At 36.8% G+C, this 21650-nt stretch overlaps 1 protein-coding gene across 1 annotated transcript in view; it reads right to left on the bottom strand.

Annotated features, from left to right (window-relative positions):
* Positions 1–5130: 5130 nt before the first annotated feature.
* The window catches only part of PTAR1 (protein prenyltransferase alpha subunit repeat containing 1), a 35270-nt gene continuing 18750 nt past the window's right edge, over positions 5131–21650 (bottom strand). Inside the window, exons 5-7 of the mRNA XM_017807332.1 lie at positions 17898–18111; positions 15365–15666; positions 5131–14810 (exon numbers count right to left, since the gene is read on the bottom strand). Coding sequence (XP_017662821.1) covers positions 14462–14810; positions 15365–15666; positions 17898–18111 — 865 coding nt within the window. The 3' untranslated portion in view covers positions 5131–14461. The remainder of the gene's footprint in view (positions 14811–15364; positions 15667–17897; positions 18112–21650) is intronic.

Raw genomic sequence — 21650 nt, 5'->3', positions numbered from 1 at the left:
GTCATGCCCACTATATAAACTGGAGAAGTTACCTGGAAGGGGGGCCAATCTGGGTTCAGGAAAGGGAGTCTGGCATCAGTCAGCAGGTGGTGAGCAGTTGAGCTGTGTATCACTTATTTGGGACTTTTTCCTTTCCATTGTTATCATCACTTACTATTTACCACTATTGTTTTAACTTGTTTTCAACTATTAAACTTCATTAATTATTATCAAACATCTATTATTGAACTTGTCAATTAAACTTATTATTAAAACCATTATTAAACTTATTATTAAAATATCAAATCCTATGTATGAAATATCAATATTGAAATCCCATTCATTCTAATATGAAGAAAAGAGACTGTGCATTCCCTGAGGACAGAGATGCCAGCCACAGCAAGGTTGATCAGCGTTGATTATCAAAACACTAACTATTGAATGATGGCACTCTGAAGATCAACAGCTAGAAGGCCAAATAGCTGTTTCCTTTCCCTTTCCCATTACCTTTGGTCATTAATCATCTGCTTTAGTAAAATTAACAAGCCCTTTCACAACACATGCCATGACTTAAACTCTTCAAAATGAAAGTCACAGAAGTCAGGTGTTAAATACGAAAGCACAGATAAAATCCCGTCCTTCTGCAGATTCATCAAAATGAAAAAACAATCACTCCTGTTTTGTGCCACAGCATTTTTTTTTATTTTTTTTTTGTATGGCCAGTCTTCGCGAGCGAAGATTTGGGAAAGGTCATTAACCCTTCGAGCCTGCGCAGTGGATTTTTTAGGTGAGACACAGCGTGCACTGAACTGAGCCCACCCTTTAATCCTGAGGTTCATCTGCAGGGGCCGAGCAAGCTTGGACAGTGGCAGTGAGGGTCTCAGGACGTAGGTTTGTTTAGAGTGACCTTCTCTTAGATGGATTGCCTTACAAGGCTGACGAGCTCCATCTGCCCGGGGGGCTGGGAATCGAACCTGGGTCGCAGCGGTGAGAGTGCTGCACCTTAACCACTAGACCACCAGGGGCCCCTGCCACAGCATACTGTACTGCTGTGACATATTAACTGTATGTTAATGTTAATTTATGTATCATTTGCAAGCATGGTTGTCTTCTTGGCCTGAGTGGGGATATATCATTATTCTTCCTATCAAATCTTTGGCACTAAAGAAAACAAACAAACAAACCATCATATTCACTGATTCAGAAAATAAAAAAAATGGAGATAAAAAGAAGGATGACAATATCTTGCAAACCAGTTACCATACAGGGAGATGTAGGAAGAGACAACTTTACTGACATAGCCAGACTCCCAAAAGCATAAAGCAGCTTTTAGCCCTTACAAAAGGGACATATCAGGCTTGATAAAGGCTGACAAGCAGGCCCATCTGCCCGTTCCATGCAGTGGTGAAGCAGGTCTCCTGTGTCGTGTGATTATTCTCCTTTGGGGTGGTGAGTCAATCTTACTTTCTGTGTAGATTCAGTAGGCTTCTCTTCACCCCCTCCTCTGCCCTCCAGATTTAAAGAAAAATATGCTTTATATGTCTGCTTCCCTTATGGAAACCTCTAATCAGAGAGGGATGGAGATACGCACCTTCTCCTCTTTCCTTAATGTCCAGGTTATTACAGTGCTACTTCCTACAGACAATCTGATAGTTTAACCCCCAAGCTGCTAAGTTTGCAGTGGTTAGTTCTGCTAGCAGGGACAGCAAAGAACTGACATTTTCCCAGGTCATTTTCATGTTCCTAAATATGACTCAGTGCAGCCAGCTTTGAGCTGCTGTGTATCAATACGCACTTAAGTCTGCATCCCTATTTTTAACCCAGTGGCACTCACTTCATTAATATGTTCATTAGCATGTTCTCTTCCTCAGTTGCAGACCTACTGCCGATGGAGAAAACCCGAAACCTTTCAAGACAGGAAAGGAATTTATCTATTTATATTTCATGTTGTTCACTTTCCATCCTCATTCTAGTCCACAAGGAACTACTTCTAACCTCTGCCACCCACTCGCCTCTCTGATTCCTCAATTCAAGCAGTAGTTTTAGTTTTCCCTTTGTTTTTGCAGTTGCCCTATCTTACAGGGAAAACTGTAACTACTGCTCAAATCTCATGAGCAGCTGGAATCGAATTTTAATTTCTGTATTAATTCAAGTCAAGCACTACCAAACTGAATAGGCTGTGTTTCATGGGACTGTAGGAACCAATAAATCTATTAATTTTAAGACTTTTTGAAAGCTTTTACATTTCCAGTGAAAATGAAAAGGCTTCAGAAGTGAAAGAATAAAGCTGACATGGGATAAAAAAAACTACAGTGAAGCAAGGTTTTCAGTCTTCCTGAAAGCAGGCAAACCAGTTTGTGCAAGGGTATGTAACAGGAGAGAGTCTCTGCTCTCTTACGGGTATCTGGTATTCCAATACCAAAAGGTGTAACAAGTAAAGGGGAAGGCACAAACAAGAGCACACTTAGACATAAACCCAACAGATGAACTAACAGAGGCAAAGGCAAAAACCAGAACTCATCAGCCACACTAATGAATGGGTTATTAAGAAACCACAGGCAAACTGGAAAGTTGCAACTGATGGGGATGCAAACCTGAGGGTCCAGGATGTACAAGGGGGCCAGTGTAGCTGCGCAGACTGGTGAAGGATGTGCAGGAGTGGGGATGGGGAGGTAGTGGTAGACAGTGGTAAGACAGCAGGGGGTACAAAAGAGGTCAGTCCCTCAAAAAACACAGTTAGACAGTACCTTGTAAAGATACCAGTTATGCATGGAGTGGAAGATTCCCATTTCCCTTTTCGTCAGAAAAAGCTGTGTTGTCCTTCAGTAGTGAAGCGACTACTTCAGTAGCGAAGCGACTACTTCAGCAGTGAAGCCACGTTGGGTACTAAATTTTCATGGTTCCACTGATGTTTGCAGTGCTGCTAAATCTCCCTGGGTAAAAATAGTTGTCTCCCACACAGCTAAACATGCATACACAGACATGCTAACCTGAAGTGACACTATAGAACTGGGATACCTTATAGTTTGAGTTTGCTTCGCGCCTGTGTTTGAATCTGTAAGCTTTTAGCTAAAAGTCTTTGTTATCCCCTTTATCTTTTCAGCGTTAAGACACCAGGAAAGGGTGCTTTGGCAAAAAAACAAAACCAAACAAACAAAAAACCCAAAAAAACCCACTACCAAACAAAAAAACCCCCACCCACCAAAAAACCCCAAACCCCTGATACTACAAGGTATGTCAGCTGAGAATATATTAAGGATAAAAAACCCCAAACTGTCTCACATTAAATAGAAAACTTCCCACTTCTCTTCTGAACACTCCACTTCAAAATTCGAAAAACACTTGCTCTCCAAAGACTGCCATCTTCCCCTAGAAACTGCTTTCCTAGTTTGTCAACATGTCTGCATGTCAGACATAGCTCATGCAGGTAGGAAGTAGGAAGACTCAGCCAAACAAACTGCTTTTGTCGTGCTTTTTTTTCACGCTGTGCCTCATGAACTTACCTCTCCCTACCGATACTTCTTGACATAACATTTCAACTTTTTTTATTTTACATCTTTACCAGATACTGCAGAAAAGAAGTTCTCAAAGGCGCTTCAAGCATTGTTACAAAAGAAGTAGTGAATTCGTAGCTAGCTTTTCAGACACACAGCAACCTCAAGCAGACTGCAGACTCCAGGCTTCTGGAAAACCAGACAATACCACCAATGCCTTCCAGCAGCCAGCAAAGAAATTCTAGACGTTCATTTGCTTATTAGTAGCTGGGGAAGATTTAGATTTATTGGAACTAGAGAACTTGTAGGACTATATCAGAGAGCAAATAATTATTACGTAGTGCAAGTAGAAGATAATGACCACGCAGAGATATTTTTCACTTCTTTGCATGTATATCTGAACAAGATACCAAGATGACAAGACAAGAAACACTTTAAGTGAACCTGAGAACTATGGGACCTACAACTCTAGTCATATTCTGTAAAAGATATAAAATAGAAAACTCTCTAACTTAACTTAAAGAGTTTTTACATATGATGTTATACTAAAATATCCCAATATACCAAAATATCCCACTGCTTAAATAATAAAAACCCAACCCCAATCACACACTCTGACAGTTCAATATTTTATTAATATTTATTAACTTAATACATTATTTAAATTAATCTCAGAATTATTTGGATAACAGCCTGGAATGAAAGCTCTTTATAGAGCTACTGATTGCCCTGATATACAAGGACTGGAAGCAAATTTACTGTAGCATTAACCCAAGTCCATAAAAGAGATCTTAATGTGTAAGTCAGTTTTGACAAAAAATTAACAACTTTTCATAAAATCATAGAACTATACATAAAGTAGTATACTACTTCAGAAGCTTAACTGCAGATCTAAAATATCAATGCTATAGATCCAGTTGTTAATGCATAAGTATTTGCATAATTAGAAAGCTTACAAAAATAATAAGCATACCTCAAGTATGAAAAGCATACCTTTTCATCCAGTTCTGATTATGGTTTACCTGAGGATTCTTCTTCAGGTAGTCTCACAAAATTTATACAGCAAAATTTATGTTCTAAAGGCAGTCAACTGGAATCAAAGTACCTTGCTTCCATACTACATCTATCTTTAATATAATCAAACAAAATACATTTTTTTAACATAAGAGGGCAATTACCGGCTTTTAAGATCTGTGAAATGTCTTCCCTTTAATTATGTCTGCACAAAACTTGCATGGAACTTGGAAAAACTGGAATAAGCTACTCCACTCGATTCCAGATTTTTAAAAAGGCAAGTCACAGAATTTCATGCTGAACCTTAAAAAAAGTTACAGAAACATAAGCATCAACCATCTGTCCAAATTCTGCGACTCTACACAGTACGGTCAGCTGTCTAGTGCCAACTAGAAACTTCTTATCCAGAAGAGCTGCTGTTCACCTCAACCCTTTTAGAAGCTAAGCTTGAACAAAGAGCTAAAAAAACATTTTAAAAAGGCTTAATTGTCGATGTTCAAAAGAACCATAGTAAGTCTGTTGTCATCATCTAATTCACAAAAGAAGGTGCAGTTCAAGCTAAAGGCAGCTTATCACTGAAAAGTGATTAACAATAATTACGAAGGATATCAGTTGGAAAACAAAGAAACTGGAGTCAAATATGTTGTCAGAAAACAGGGGTTTTAGGAGATGACAAGTTTATTTATAAACTGCCAACATTTAACAAAAACAATCTTACACTATTTTTCATTTTCTACAGAAATACAATAACTTACAGCAATGCTTAGTCCATTTTGTCACTAATACATATAAAAACAAGTCTGCCAATAAATAAGAAAAAAATCCATTTACTAACCACCACCACTAAAACTGTACCTGTAAATTTTGGAAGACATCTGCATAGAATAGTTAGAACTGTAAGGGTGCCTTTTATTATTTTGTAATTAATTTTGTACTACTAGGATATGAAAAAAGTTAATTAACATGCAATGCAAAATATTTGAGATAAACAATGTAAAACTCAGTGTGCACAACAGGAAAGTAGTGCTAGGATGCCCTTCTATGTTTCTAAATAAACATCAGGAAAATGCATGTTTTATATGGTGGAATTTCAACTTCCCTTCACAGCAAAACTAGATTTATAACCATTTATACTTGGCTAGGTTCCACTGAAGATGGACTAAAGGTGTGGTGAGAATTATCTAGTACTAGATAACAACGACTAATTGTAGAAAATCTCAAATCAACATCATGTAGATATATTTTAAAAGGTAAATTTGCTGTTACCTAGTTATAAGCATTTGTGAGATGAAAGGGTGACAAACGTGCAGTTTACTGTTGATCATAAATGTAGACAGCATGCCTGGAGAACAGCAATGCTTAGGCCATCACTATTTATTAAGACTTTCCCCCTTCAATATTGCATCAATTATCACATGCCACTTAAAAGATTACCAGTCATCCCTAAATATCTTGCATAAACCTCGGGCATCTATCTGCATGCTATTGATATGCAATATTTCCAAAACTAAAGTGTTACCTTGGTTTGCACACAGGTACGGCGGATTAGTGGGATTTGGGGAGACCTCCAGGCCTTAGGCTGCTGGCCCCATTACCTGCGAGGTGAATGCTCTTCCCCCCACCCCTGCACGTGGCCCGGCGACCCCGCAAGGAGCACACACAGACCACCAGGGAGGGACGGACAAAAGAGGAAGTTTATTGTGGGGTTGGGGTTTATAAGGCTTTTAGGAGGGTCAAAAGGGGACCAATCATAAGGTCAGGGTCACACAGAAAAAACCATCAGGTAAAGGGTCAACAGCCAGTAGGAAGGGGTTAACAAAGGACCAATGAGAAACATCTCAGGACACCTTCCCAGGACACTCTGTATGAGAGACAATAGCCCTTCACAGGGGGTGTCGGGAAGAGGGAGACAGTGACACTGCAGAAAATACAAAAAGCCATTTTGAAAACATGTTTAAACCACAGTAAAAACTTCTGTCTCCGTAACGTTTGAGCTGTTTTCCTCACCAGTCCATCTCTGACAGGACTTTTTCCATCCTGCATATGGCAAATCCATTGCCACACACAGGCATATTGTATGAAACCTTCTATCACTAGAAAAGATTTAAAAAAGCACAGGGGCAGGGGAGAGAAGAGGAGGAATGGCCGGAGGGGCAGAGGTGGGAGAGAAGGGAGATAAAAATAGAGGGAGAAAAAAAAAAAAGAGAGAGGACAAGGAAGCTTTCTCAGCTACTGATACCCTGTAGTACCCTTCATTTTTCTCTAGCTGCCCTTTTAAAACTAAAACATTCCACAGCCTCAACAGCTTCTTTTTCACAGTGCTGATGAGCATACACTACCCTAACTGTTCTTTTCTTCACTGAAGCCATTAATATGACAATTCGTTAAAGACAAAGAAGTTGATTAAAATTGATCACATTAAATATGTCCTGGCTATCAGATAGTGGCTAATACCCCCTCCACAGCATGGTCTGATCCTATGTCAATGAAGTCAGTGAGAGTCTCATCACTCACACTAACAGACATAAAAATAAGGCATCCAGATTAAAAACAAACTTATAACCAGATCCTGTAAAATAAACTGGAGGGTTTATTACTTGCTTTAAGCTTTCTGATTTAATGAACATCCGAATTAAGTAAAAGATTGTCCTTATCGATTCAGGGCTTCCTTACATACTCCCTCTACCTAGCAGCTAGTAAGAGAAAAAAAAAAGTGTATAAGTAAAACATGTCCTTGCAATTTTAAACTTTGCATTTAGGATGACAAGCAATACCTTCAGTAGTGCTCTATGATTTTAGGTGCTCATTTTAGAATGAATCACATTGTCTAGGAGGAGAGAGGAAAGGTGCTAGCATTTTCCAATAAAATCGATCCCTTTAAGGAAAGCTCTCAAATACAGTAATTCGAAATCAGAAGGCATTCAGAATGAAGAGTAATTCCAGAAATATTTTTGATGTGATTTATTTTTATAAAAAGAACATGCGAAAATATTGAAAATTAAGTACCAAAAAGACTAGTTGTTGTTTGTATTCAAATACCAGTTCAAGTTGCTAGTTTGTGTCTGACATAGTTTTCTCAGCCTCCTGTGATGCTAAAGCACTTCATCCATGTTTTGGATGACTCCTTTCTAGAGGACTCCTGGAAGGTATCCCCCCAGGCAGGTCATTGGCTGAGCGCTGCCCAGTCGTCCTAGCTTGCAAGACCTTACAAACTCTTTCACAGTCTCAAACACTTCCTACACCACCAATAATGATTTGTTTGGTGCGTGCACACATTTGCCCAAGTATCATGAAAATTAGGCGGAGTAAGACAGAGAGGGGAAGCAAGAGATCTCGTTGCTTTCAGCAAACAGCCTGGCACTGGCACTGATCCTGCTAGATTCAGACTTAGATCCTTCACGGAAGAGTCTGGTTGCAGATCACCAGTGCTATATAAAAATAGCCAAACGTAGGAGATTTTTGCAGTTTTCACAGGACATAAATACAGTTCCGCCATCCATTCATTCACACATACATGCACACTTACTGTGGGAGACTAAATATAGATAATTTATTCACAAATAAGCTCTTTACTGATTACAAAAGAAAGAAAACATCCCCATCTGACAGGAATTCATCCTATGACAAAGTAAGACCAGTGAAAAACAAACTTAATGCTTTACATTCACTATCCTGTAGAACACTGGTCATTTAGCAGATTACTTTCCAGTGTCTGACAGTCCTGTCATAATTTTATTCTTTCTGCTACAAAATTTACCATTTCTCTAATTTATCTTGGAAACCTACATAAGATTTACAATGGTCACAACTGTGCATCTGAGAATTTTTCATAGAAAATATATTGCAAAATATTATGTTTAAAACTAGCTGTATATCCCCTTAATAAGAAAGCTGTGAGAGTTAAATATTTTTTGCACATATCTTGATAAAATAAGCATTTCCCTAAATAGAATAGTAATTCGATGAACATGACAGTATTACAAAATTAGTGTTTAATGGCTCACTTGAACACTGTAGTGCTGTCACTACCTTGGATCTTAATACTACTTACAACTACTTAAGACATCTATTATTTCGATTATATGAAAGTAAAGAGGACATTCCCAAGCGCACTTTTCAAGATGACTACCCAGTTTTAAATGCATCCATTTCAAAAAAGAAAAACTGCTACAAAAGGGAATAAACACAGTAGATATAAATATATTTTGCCTTCTAAAACCAAAATCTGGTACCTTGTATCGTTTACATTACTTTTTTAAATAACAGGTAATAAATACTCTGTTAAGAAAAAAGCCCAGTCCCTTTATCTACTCATTATACGCAGCATTCAGAAAATCTTAATGTATTAATGATGTACCAATTTCATAACTTTATTCACAATGAACATACAGGTGTACCTCATCCAAGAAAAGCTTTTTGTTTCATCTTAATTATATTCTGTTCAGAAAATGTCCTGTGAACAAAACAGGCACCTCACTGTGGGGTCTTCCCACCTCTGTTTATACAATAGGATTTACAGCACGTTCCAGATGGTGCAGATAAAGATGTTTAATAAACTAGACTTCAGTTAAGAGTTCTGCTTGTCAGAATAACTCTGCTGTACATAAGAGTCTGGCAGCTATTAAAAAAGCTTTTGCAGTTCTAGCATTCATAGTCCTACCAAAAGATTTAAAAATATTAAATCTAAGATGTATGGTGAATCAACACAGATACTGTTGAACACTTCTCCACCACTACAACATACCCCTTTGAGATACTGACTATTCTACTGAATAGTACTAGGGAACTCAGAGAGGACATCCTGCAGCTGTCAGGAGCTTCTTGCAAGCCTGCAACAGCAATTTAAGATAGAGAATAACAATATAATGCAGACAAAATTCTACTGCAAATCACTGGGTAGATATAAAATACTATGCTAGACAAAAAAAAAAAAAAATAAAAGGCAGTTATTACATGTTTAGCTGTCTTTTTTTTTTAAATCAATAATTATAAATAGTAAAAATGTACTCTAATTCACTACAATAGACTATGCCCTGAGAAGTAACATTACACACTAAGTAAAAGCCACTAGGAAGTGTCAGGTCTGTAATTTGAAAGAGTAATACAATGAATTCCCTGGAAGCACATATTTCCTCCATTTTTTAGCAATATTTTGCTTCTTCAGAGGAAAAGACTAATGAAAAGTTATGCTAATTCTAGGTTTTCCAACTTTAAGTATATGATCTTTTTATCTTTTCTCCTTCAAACTCACCCTGGGAAACTAGATGGCTTCAAAAAGCTCTTACTTTTCACATCTGAAAGAGAATATAGGCCTAGCATGAGGTTCTGAAAAAACTGAGCCTGATGAACTCCACTTAAGGACATCAGTCAAAGTACTTCCTGGGAGGTAGTCAGAGTTATATAAACACAAAATTAGGCCACCTCACCAATGCTTTGCTACATTCTTCTTTGCTGCTTGGAAGAACAGAGAAGAAGTTGAGAAGAAAACATACCTCTGAGCATATGGGGAAAAATAGAAGGAAAATTATCTTAGACAGGGACACTGAACTTCCTTTGAAACTACTTTGAATGCTAAGTGCATTTGAGAATAGGTGAGTTACACCCTTTCCTCTGTATCTGACACTGATAAAGCAGTAAGATCTAATTGTAAATATGCCACCAAATGAGTATAAGAGAAAGATGCATTTAGAAGTCACATCTATGTTTCACTTCACTGCTTTTTCCAAAATTGCCCTACAGGATACAATTCAGCAGTTGTGGGCGCTTTCCCCCACACTGTAAGTGTAATGGTTCATGTCCTACTAGATTGAAAAAAAAAAAAAACCAAACAGCATTCTTTCCTCACAGAAGGTAAAATACAACTAAGCAAAAAACCTTGTCCAAAAATTAAATCATTAAATCTCTGAAGACTCACAACTTAAATTATTCTCTGGTAGTCACATTTTGTTCATTGTATTATATGTTATTCTGAAAGAGTATGCTTGTTGAGTCTGGCTATGCAGACAAACCCTTCCAAAACTCTTTGTTTCTATCTATCAATATTATACAGTACTGTTTTAAAAATTCATTAATTATCTATTTAGGAAAAAAACCTCACCCCCATCCATAAAGTCTAGCTATACATTCTAATTAAGCAGCACTAACACAAAATTGGAAATGCCAGAAATTTTGATTGTAAGACAAAAATCTAACCTTTCTATCTATATTACACTTTGCTAATTTGTCCTAAAGCAAAGTACATATAAGGTAATTAATCAAATAGTATAAACCGACAATTTAGCTTATCCCCTATTTAAATGACACATGAACTTTGTTGTATAAATATATAAGAAGTCAATAAAACACAAATATGCAGACATGAGTAGATTAACAAATATTAATCAGTGCAGCTATAGCAATGCATTCCAATAAAGTCATACAGGTTTGTTATTGTAGCTATCTTTAATGCCGCACATGTTTCTCCAGTGACTGTAACACACAAGACAAACCAAATGTCATTGAAATAACAGTCAATGTATTTAGCAGCTCAGAATTCAATCCCTTAAAAATGCAACTCCTTCTATTCCAATCTCTGTAGTTTTAAATTACATTTGTTCCTCAAACCCCTTTGTTTCTAGCACAAATTTCTACAAAGACTAATCCAGTGAGCAAAAACAGCCCGCATCAATTCAAATGACACATACTACAGCATATGACAAAATCAGGAAAGATGCTGAACATTACATGAAGATGTTTACAGATGTTCAAAGTTTGGTTTTATATTTGAGGGAACTTCAGAGAGTAAAAGCCTTGTATTCTGCAGCTTCTGTTGGACATTTTCTCCCCAAGAACGTTCACTGACTACATTTTTAGTTTCTGATCTCCAAAACACAAAACAGCTGATACACCTTACTCAAAGAAAGCGTATTCAGTAACCTTTATATGTGTTAACTACCAATGGACTGAAGCTACTTCTCTTTTTTTTCAAGCAGCGCCCAAATGGGACTCTGCAATACTGCCAAATGGCCAGATAGGTATGTGGCAAAGATCAGTTCTGAGCTTAATGCAACTTGTTACAAGTACCTCTTCAATCATTTCATGTATGAGGCTTCAGGACACTGACAGCTTGAAGAATTTAGATATTATTTTCTTCTTTCATATAATTTATATTGCTACCATAAAAAAATTAAAGCTTGAATTTAACAGCTTATTGTTTGCATTTCTTTCAAAGCAAAAAAACATGATTTGTTTCAATTTCACTGTTACTGTTCAGTTTTCTGTGTGGCAGAGCCTGGTCTGCAAACATTTCCAAATGTAACTATTCTTACTGGATTTAAAAAAAAGAAAGTGTGGGGGAGTATTTCCATCAGGTGGAGACTTTGAAAATCCACTCTTAAGAGCTATACTACAGCCATCAGTGTTTTGCAAAAGTAATAAAAATATCAGCACCATCTCTAATCAGAGTATTCAGAACATTTTCCAAGTATTAAATTCAATGCAACTCTGTTCAGTTACATAGGACCAAGTCTTGTCTTCCTATGAGTATGCATCACTTACACATGTATTATGAGAGCATCTGTTTAAATGTTTATGGTGGAAAGATTGTCAAATTCAGTAGCATAGAACTTCCACAGTACAGCTCTAATAAAGCTAACTAAGACTGCAGATTACAGTATGGAAGAAGTATATAATAGGTTTCAAGTCAGATTCTAATATTATTTTCCTCTAAAAGCCTCAATCTCAATCATTCCAGTGCAAGAAGAGAGCATCTCTTCCTTTCCATAGTTCAAGAAATATTTCTTATCATGTTCCCACTTCTGAGGCTGCTCCTATCACTAATATTTTTCTCACAAATTTTTGCCAAGGCAAACAACACACAACTACGTTACTAAGTAGCCCAGGACCAAGAATGTGATCCTTAATACTTGATTTCACACTTTCTGGGTTCGCACTAGTCATTAATGGCATACTGCTAATTAATGGGATATTATTAATCAAGCTGACATATGCTACCATACATAATATATCATCCATACTCAAGGAATATCAGGTCCTCTGAGATAGGTAAAAGTTCTTGCTCAAGTTAAGTTCTTGAAGTTCAGACTCCATTTGTACCTGAACCTACCCATTTATTAGTAATCACAGAGGCAACATCTTATGACAAAATTATCCTCTCAAGCCATTCCCACACCTCCTTCAGACAACAACTACGTTCTTCTGCAACTACAACCATCAACCAAGACAGTATCCCAGAGTACTTCAAAACAAATGACCAAACATCCCTAGCTACGGAGAGGCAGGTGTGGATGCCCTCTGAGACAAAACTTCAACATGGAGATGCTCAAGCCTAGATCAATCTTATCTAGGTACTGTAAACAGAACAGTAACAGTGTATACATATAGAAATGTCTTTGTTAGCTATTCTGCACCTGAAATGCGTCACAAACATACTCTCAAAGACTACAGATGGTCTGTTTTCATTCTGAAATGCAAGAGTAAACCCCATTCATCAAACTATTTAGAAGTGCTGAAATTCCATATTTCAAGTGCCTTTTTTTTCATTTGAAATGATACCTTTTGAGCAGGCTACCTGTGTTTTTCCTCCCTCATTGTTTCTCTCTCTGTGCAACAGAAACAGCATCTTGAAACTTCATCATGGTCAAGAGGCATTTTGGCCAGGAGATATATATAACAATTCTGATGAGGACACTAACTTGAAAATTGAATCCCCTCAGTGAATAGACTGATTTTAAAAGAGGCCATGTTGCCACTGAACAGACTTCTACACCTGTAGAATGTTTCCCCCAGGTCTCTAGATCAGTACAATTCTACTAGTGTAAAAAATCCCTTATGCAGACAAGTTCTAAGGAAATGACAGAATACACAACTATATTTAATTTCAAATTCCCTTCAAATTTACAGTTATGTTAACAGAGATATATGGTTGCAGAAGAGCTCTTAAGGAAGAGTAAAGAAGATAAAAAAAACCCCAAAGACTGAAGCTCAAAGAACAAAAGGGAAGAGATAGCTCCCTCCTGCCGTCACTTTCTTTTTTTTTAACTGTATAGTCTCAACAACCAGTCAGAAGATTTAGTTTTTACTCCATCAAATATTGGCCTTGTACAGTCTTGGTTAAGTACAATCAGCAAAGTGTGATTGAGGAGGCTGAGATTCTGTAGTGAACATAATACATTCAGAAATGTTATCGAGTGTGATTAATTCTGGATTGTTGAGATAAAATAAATAAACACCAAGTAAGGAAAGAAGGTAGTCTATTTTAAGAAAAGTATTTCCAAATACAGCTCTAAGTGTGTGAAAATGTGTTTGAACTATTTTCTGTCACGTTTTCTTGTATAAGGATTTCAACTTCATAGACTTCCCTATCAAGCTAACGTGACAACTAACAAGCAAACAAAACCCCAGTTAAAACAGTAAAAGGCATGATGGCCCCAATATTGTTACTGGAGCCTTGAGAAAGAAACACTTCAGTCTGGTGTTCTACCAAAGGTTGCTAATACAAAAATAATAGCACTCATCAAATACAGTTTGGATCCAATAAGGTGTTAGCATGACACCACACAGTAAAGACGAACACCCTGGAAACAGGTTTAGCTGTTACTGACAGATTCTCCCATCCTTTTTTCAAACACTTTCACAAGCATTTCAAAATTTTCTTCTTTTACCTCTTTTGTTTTTTAAAAAAGTCTAATGATTCAGAGTTGACACAGAAGTAAAACGTAAGAAAATGTCATGGTAGGAAGCTGACAGAGTGATTTCTTAAAATGATTAAGGAACAAACTGCATTTGGTAAATAAAAAGGTATGCCAGTTTCTAATAAAGTGACAGACTTCTACTCTGAATTTGAACTTTAGGACTGACCATCAAAAGAGAGAGAAACACAGGGTTGGCTAACACTTGCAACCAAGACATGCATTTGTGTCTGAAAAGAGAATATTGCACTAAAAAAAGAACCCTGAAAGCTTTAAACACTTTCTTCACTGACTTAAAAATTTAACTAACCATTTCCTATAAGCAGTAGCAAACCTGGCTTGGTCCACATCCCTACAAGTTGATAAGACTTTATCAATGAACTGGTATTCCATTTCTGGACCAAGAGAGTCCTGCATAGGAGCACGCTTCAGGCGTTTTGTTTCTTGTGTATAACCTTGTTTGCTGCTGGATTCATTCAAACCATCAACATCCATAGCTTGAGCCATGTGACTTGTTGCAGGACTGTGGTGGGAATTATTCAGAGTCTCATCACTGCTGTCCGCAGATGATACCACTGCACTCAGAAGAGGAAATTTGTTGCTTAGGTGCTGCTGAAGGTAGAACACACACCTTCTTCAAAGGAAAAGGAAAGAAGAAAGAAGAAAGGAAAAAAGTCATGCACTGAAAATAACCTGCTGTTGCTGCTAAACTGCTTCAATTCATTTGCCATCCCGCCAGATTCCCCCACAGACAAAATCTGCTGTCATTGCTCACGAAAAGGGCTCAATTTCACTTAGGCAAATCTGCTCTTACCTAGTCAGGAACCTGCACCCACCTAGTAAAGCACAGGTTTTCTGCAGCCACTCTATCTTCTGTCTACCTTTTGCTCATCTTTTGTCCTTTAAACATTTAAAGTGTGAGGATGCTCCTAACAATATCTTGTGTCTCTTGCACAAAACACAGGGACAAGCAGAACTTAAATCAGCAAGATACTTAAGCCTAATCAATTTTTCCATGCAATAGTTCTGATTATGCTCTTGAATATTTTCCAAAGGCTTAAGACATGGTAGCTTAAAAATTTTTGTTGAGTGGTACTTCTAAAAATCAGAACAACAATTTGTTTGGAAATATCAAGCAAAGAACAATCCACAAATCAGAAAGAAACTCTTTTGACCAAGTCCTCTTACCTATGACACCACAAGGTTTCATGCCCTGGGTAATTATCAATCAGTTCAGTGCAGAGCTCCATCTCTTCCTCTAAACGGCGGGGGAGATCCACGCTTTGCTCCTCTGCACAAGCAGCTTCTATCCCTGCACTCTCCTCCTCCTTCTGAAGGTTAGGGTTTTGTTCATTTACCAGTACGTTACTGTCAGTCACAGTTCTGCCTATCAAGGAATTGAGTAAGAACTGGCGATAATGAAATCCACTATGGTCCGAGACATGCATGGATACCCAATATTTAGTGGATGAAAGTTCATCAAGGAGAACCTGAAACAAAAAGCAGGGACATTTACAACCAGTATAAAGAAGGAACTTGCCACCAATGCTTCTACATCCCTGCAGAAAAGAAATCGATACTTCTTTCAAACTCTGAAAAGATAGGTTTCTCAGAAACCTAACCACAGGCTGATGTGGAAAAAAACCCAAACTACTTAAAATAAGAAATAAGCAGTGGTTTAAGAATTTCAGAATGGTTAGGAATAAATACAGAAGGCAGAGGTGGTACACCAAACTCCTGATACTAGTAATAAATAACTGATATTAGTTAAAAAAATTTTACTTTTTGCCTAGGGCATTGTGGATGTCAGAGGGTGGGTGAGTTACTTAAAAAGAAAAAAAAAAAAAAACTTAAATTAATTTACGCCTTCATTTTCCAGGAAAGAATGTCAATCAATAACATTATGTTTCAAGTCCTAGCGCCTGTGGAATACAAAACTATTTGTCCATAATCAGGTTGCTTGACTTGGTAATTGATGAACCCCTAAAAAGGGTTTCACAATAACTCTGGTAAACAATACTGCTGATTGTAGCTCTGTTTATAACACTTCTGGAATAAAGAATTTTCCCTTAAGTCTGAATGCTTCTAAACCTTCAAAATTAATTTCTGGAGAGACAGGTAAGTTGGCTACCAGACAAAGCTTCTTTTACTGTATTTTCTCTATTAGAGCTGGTGGTTTCATTTCGTTACAGGGCTTAACTTCTTTCCTCACATTGCTCCTCCTACAAAGTTTAAACTCTCCAAAGACATCAAAATTACCCTTTTCATTTACTTTTAAAGACTTTGAATAGAATCTACTGGTATACTCTTGCTTTTCATCTTTTCTCCTAAGCTACCTATATCACTTAACAGGACCAGCTGAGGCAAAGCAACTTTCATAGGGAGAAGTCTTTCTTTTTTCTCCTGCAGCACAAAAGACAGAGCCTCCCACAAAGAAAACCACGGAAACACACAAGGTTAGTTATACACCTTTTTGTGGTGCATTTGTTCTAAAAGAAATCAGAGCAAATACAAACAGTGTAAACAGTGCCTTCTACCTGAGATACTCAAGGTGTTTTTTTATATCTTGACAAGAGATATCAGCATTGCCTTCCTTTGACAGATCAGCAAACTAAAGTGCAGTATTAAATAACAGCCCACACATGCAATTCTTAAGGGGACTAAACCTCTCCGTCTCCAGTTCTGCACTTTAAACCATAAGATCAGCTTCTCCATTTTCAGCAGAATTAAGCTTACTGTTTTAAACTTCTGAACTTTGAAATTGTCAAAGAATAACATGAGGCTCAGAAAAATCAGACCAGCCTTTATTCAGCAGGAATTGATACTATGCACATCATGTCCAGCCTAGATCTTGGAATAATCCAATTCAATTATCTGACAAATATATAAGCTGCAAAGTTACAGGGGACCATCTTAATTACTAAATTGCATTTTAACTCCCTGTACAAAGGGAACAAAATGATTCAAGGATCACTCCTTACCTGAACTAGAAAACCTCTTTAAAAAAAGCAATACAGAAGATTGCTGTTAAAACCTCTTTAGATCTACAGAAAACCAAAGCCTCTCATGTAGGAACCTCAGAGTAACAGTGGAAGATGCTTCAAACACTGGAAGTAAACAAAAAAGCAAGCTAACGTCTGAATTCCAACAGAGGTTCTTTCGTACCAAGCCAGTTTTCTCCATTTCCACACTGAATAGCACAAGCCGTTTGTCATTGTTCTGAGAAGCAAACTGCACGAAAACACCTCCCTCTCCACTCTTGATAGCCTCTCACAAAGGGCTGTCTTCTACCTTCAGAGGTGAGCTGAGTACCATGGAACTGGCAGCCTCCTCCAGAATAGGACATATATGCTCAGTGACCTCTGTCATAACCTCTGGGTCTGCACTCCCTTCTACACCTTCCCTGACCCTATGCTTGTTTGTTTGAAAGTGCTTATCCAACCATAAACTGCAGCTCCAAACTTCCTCCCTGGTCTGGGGCACTGGGGAAATGAAAAGGAACTGCATCTGGGGAAGAAAGATTTTAAGGATAACCAGATAAACATGGCACTGTCCACTTGCACAAAAGACAAGTACCTTTGGAGGCCCAGTCATCTAAAAGACAGCCAAGGCCTTACTGGGGATGTCTACAAGAAAAATTACTATCTTCTGCTTAGCAAAACAGTTTGTTGGGGTTTTTTTGACAAGAAAATTCAAGACTTTATTCACTACTGTGTTATACCTTGACAGTCAGCTTTGCCAAATGCTGTAGAACCCAGATGCGATGGGACCAGGCATTGTAGTTGCTTGGATATCTCCCAGCAGCTTCAGAGCAGACATTCATTTCCTCCTGCACTAGTCGGTGAATTCTCTCCACAGGTGCTGCTCCCAGGTTTCCTTTAGTTGCGAGACTTGGCAAGGAGTTTTCCTGAATTAGTTGTTGCAGCACCCATCGTCTGGTTAAACGATGTAAAGTGTTAAAGGTGAGAGAGCAATTTTAAGAGGAAAAAAAAGGTTTTTCATTTATATAAATCAAATCTTCCAATACCTCAATTATCTGAACTACACTCTAGCCAGGTAAGAATAAGCAGTAAACATAACCATCTGAATGCTTCCCATACTGAAACCTATGACATTATGATCACACCCCAACATAATTTAACTCCAGCTGTATCAGTTTGTTCACTCTTAAGTGGTCATGGCTACTTACAGCATACAGAAAAAAACCAGAAGGAAACGGCAAATTTACAAAAAAATGCACACTGTGCACATGGGATTTCTCATGAGCTCCTCTTTCAAAGTCTTGCATAGCACTGACATGAAGTATCCATCAAGAGATAGAAAATAAGTCACTCAACAAAAAATTAACTCCGCTCTGTCAATATTTTTTACATCTGACAGTACTGCACACAGCAAGTCAAATTAGTTTCTGTACACCACCAGAAGTAACAAAGTGCAAAATGCTTACAGTTTGAAGGGCTATAGGTATAAGCAAAACAAATTTTTTTATTGATGAATTACACATATTTGATTTCATGTGACTGAGATAAGCACAAAAGTCTAGATTTATTTTTTTTAATTTACTCTAGAATGACTTTTAGTAGTATTTTAGTAATATTTTTACAGGCAACCTCAATGCTGCATAAGCCATGCCTCTGCAGCCCCTACACGAAAGGGTCCTACAAAACCAGATCGCAGACGTGTAAATTTCCACAGAACAGCACATGCCAACAGAATTCCAATGGCCCCAAGTGGAATGCTCTGGAAAGCCAGACATCCTGTTGTCTGCTACACAGAGGTATTTCTGTTTTGTACTGGCTAACAGCAGTTCCAAGATCAATTAATAGCAACTTTCAGAAAATTGTCACTCCTGGTTAAAAGAAATCAATAACTAAAATAAAAATAATAAATTCATTTTTTTAAACAGAGAATTCTATTTTGCCAGTCATACACAAAATTGTGTTTGTGTGTATATATATATATATATATATGAAGCAGACAAGTCAATTTTTTATTTAAAAAAATAAAACTGGTAATCCATATGCTTTCTTTCTCATTTGAAAACATTTATAAAATACTTGTTTGCTGGGTTTTTTTTATTTACACTGTATCTTTTTCTCCTGATTATTAAAAAAAAAAGACTTAAAATACTGGAAGACAATATTAAACATAATTTATAAGAATACATTTTTAAACTGTGTTTGTCAGCAGAAATCAAAAGCAGTGTATGAACACTTTCTTCCTATATAGCATTTGTTTTAACTAAAGATGTACAGCCAAACAAACCCATCCTCTTTGACTGTTGTATAACTGTATTTTATGAAATGTAGTAATTTTGAAGACTTAACTTTTGATTTTTAAAAATGTCTTTGATCCAAACATCACCTTTAGGATTTTTTCACTTCAATCCACAGATTTGCAAGAAATGGAAACTGGAATATTGACTAGGCATAAAAACTAAATGAGCAGAAAGTCATTCCTTGGCATAAAAACTAAATGAGCAGAATCATTCTTTAACAAAAAATGTGTATCATTTCATTAACATTGACTTCTGAGTAAAACAGTAAAAAGACAAATTATTTCAAGCCTATGATTATTTCAGTTTCTTAAAATGAGGATGCTTTATAAGATAAGGATTTCTGATAAATTATATATACAGGAGAGAGTGAAAAAATACAGACTTTATGGTCTCTGTGGCTGCAACCTTAAAAAAATATATAAAGAAATTTGAGCTACTTGCTAGACAAGGCAATCACAACTTCAGAAGATTTAAAATGCATTTTTGCAAACTGCAGAATATCAAGGTATTATTTTTAAAGTTTTTAAGAGAAATTGCCACTAATTAATTTGGAGTCACTGTCACTTTTGCATGTTCCTATTACTATTATGGTTCCTGGAATTATCACAAATGAATGAAGGATTGTTAAGTGACTGCTGCACAATCAATAGATATACTGACTGTATATGTACAAGATCTATCTGAACACCTGAAAATGTATAGCAGAAGGTCATCCGGCAAAATGAACAAATGGTATTTTTATGTGTTTAGTGAGTGTACTTGCAGTGTATAAGAAAAAACAATTTCAATATGTGTTACTGAATTTTATTAATAGCCCCATTCTATTTTTTTGCACTTCTGTCTTGAGATTTGGTACCATGGGGGAACAGAAAACCCAAGAATAATCATTATGCCGATGCAGAAAAAAAAATTTTTGCACATCTTATTTTCCAACATGTATCAATCATAGACAGCATATCCAAATCCAAGCTAAATATTTGTACAATCATACTCGAATATACTTTTCTGATGTAGGCATATAAGAGAAAGAGCAACAAATTACGACAGTATTAAAATACTCATAATTCAAGATTGCATGGAAGTTATAGATAGAATTTTTTACTATTTTTAAGAGGTAAATAAATATAAAGAACCCAACATTCTGACTAATTTCATAAAAACTTATTGTTCTTCATAAAGTTATGAACGACACCAGGTTCAGAACTATTTAAATGCAAAAAAAGCATATTTTGCCAGTGTTAGCTACCATGTATAAAAGGTTAAACTATGACAAACTGCAAGTTTTTTTCCCATTATAACTACATATTTTTGCTTCACAACCATCAAGCAGCATGAGTCAGTAGCATGAAGATGATGAAGAGTAGTTGAACGACAAAATTAAAAATCAGTGCCACAGAAATTGATTGTTGTTGCTGCTATATCAATGCTACTAAGAAAGAAACACCCAGGAACATTCCATGTGTTACATTCTAATTAACTTCAAGAATTTTAAGCTCATGCACTCACAAAGAAGAGCTAACCAACAAATTCCCCTTCCAAAAATTCTCATGTAGTCAGTAAGATGGAAGTTTTAATTAGGTTTCTTATAGAGTATGAGTCCCCTAATGCGGTATCAACTTTACAGTTGTCCTAATGCTGGACATGTTAAACACCCACATTGTAAACTGCTTCCTAACATGCTACCTTCAGTTCTCTTTAAGATGTCTATAAAAGGATGAGTTATCCTTTTATTGGCAGAATGAATAAAGATCACACATATATGAAGATTTATTTTGTTTTTAAACAAAGTTGAGCGGTGGATCTGTACTTCACTTGGCTATGCTACAGGCATTTTATGAATGCTAAGTCATGAACTGAGATAATTAGCTTTGTGCATTTGTGAAATTCTGGTGCTATGTTTTCCAAACGTGTGATCTATTATTATAATATTTAGTAGTGGTGATTTAATGACTTTGCTTACATTAGAAATGATAAAAATAAATTCAACAAACCAAAAAGACCGGTACTGAAACGGGAAAGAAGTCAGCTTTGGTTATAAAGATTAGCTTTTGCAGATTCTTCTCTTTCTGGAATGCCTGTAGACCACGATATAGTAGTAAGGTGGAAGGAAAGAGGGAGAAACCTACAGTGCTCAAATACTTACTATTGATGGCATCGGAATTTTCAGGCTGAGAATTTTAAGTGCTGCAAGACATG

Source organism: Lepidothrix coronata, unplaced genomic scaffold (assembly GCF_001604755.1).
Source record: "Lepidothrix coronata isolate B3197 unplaced genomic scaffold, Lepidothrix_coronata-1.0 Scaffold18, whole genome shotgun sequence".
Classification (NCBI taxonomy): domain Eukaryota; kingdom Metazoa; phylum Chordata; class Aves; order Passeriformes; family Pipridae; genus Lepidothrix; species Lepidothrix coronata.
Note: the sequence above shows the minus strand (reverse complement) of the source record. Positions and strands in the feature narration are given on the sequence as shown.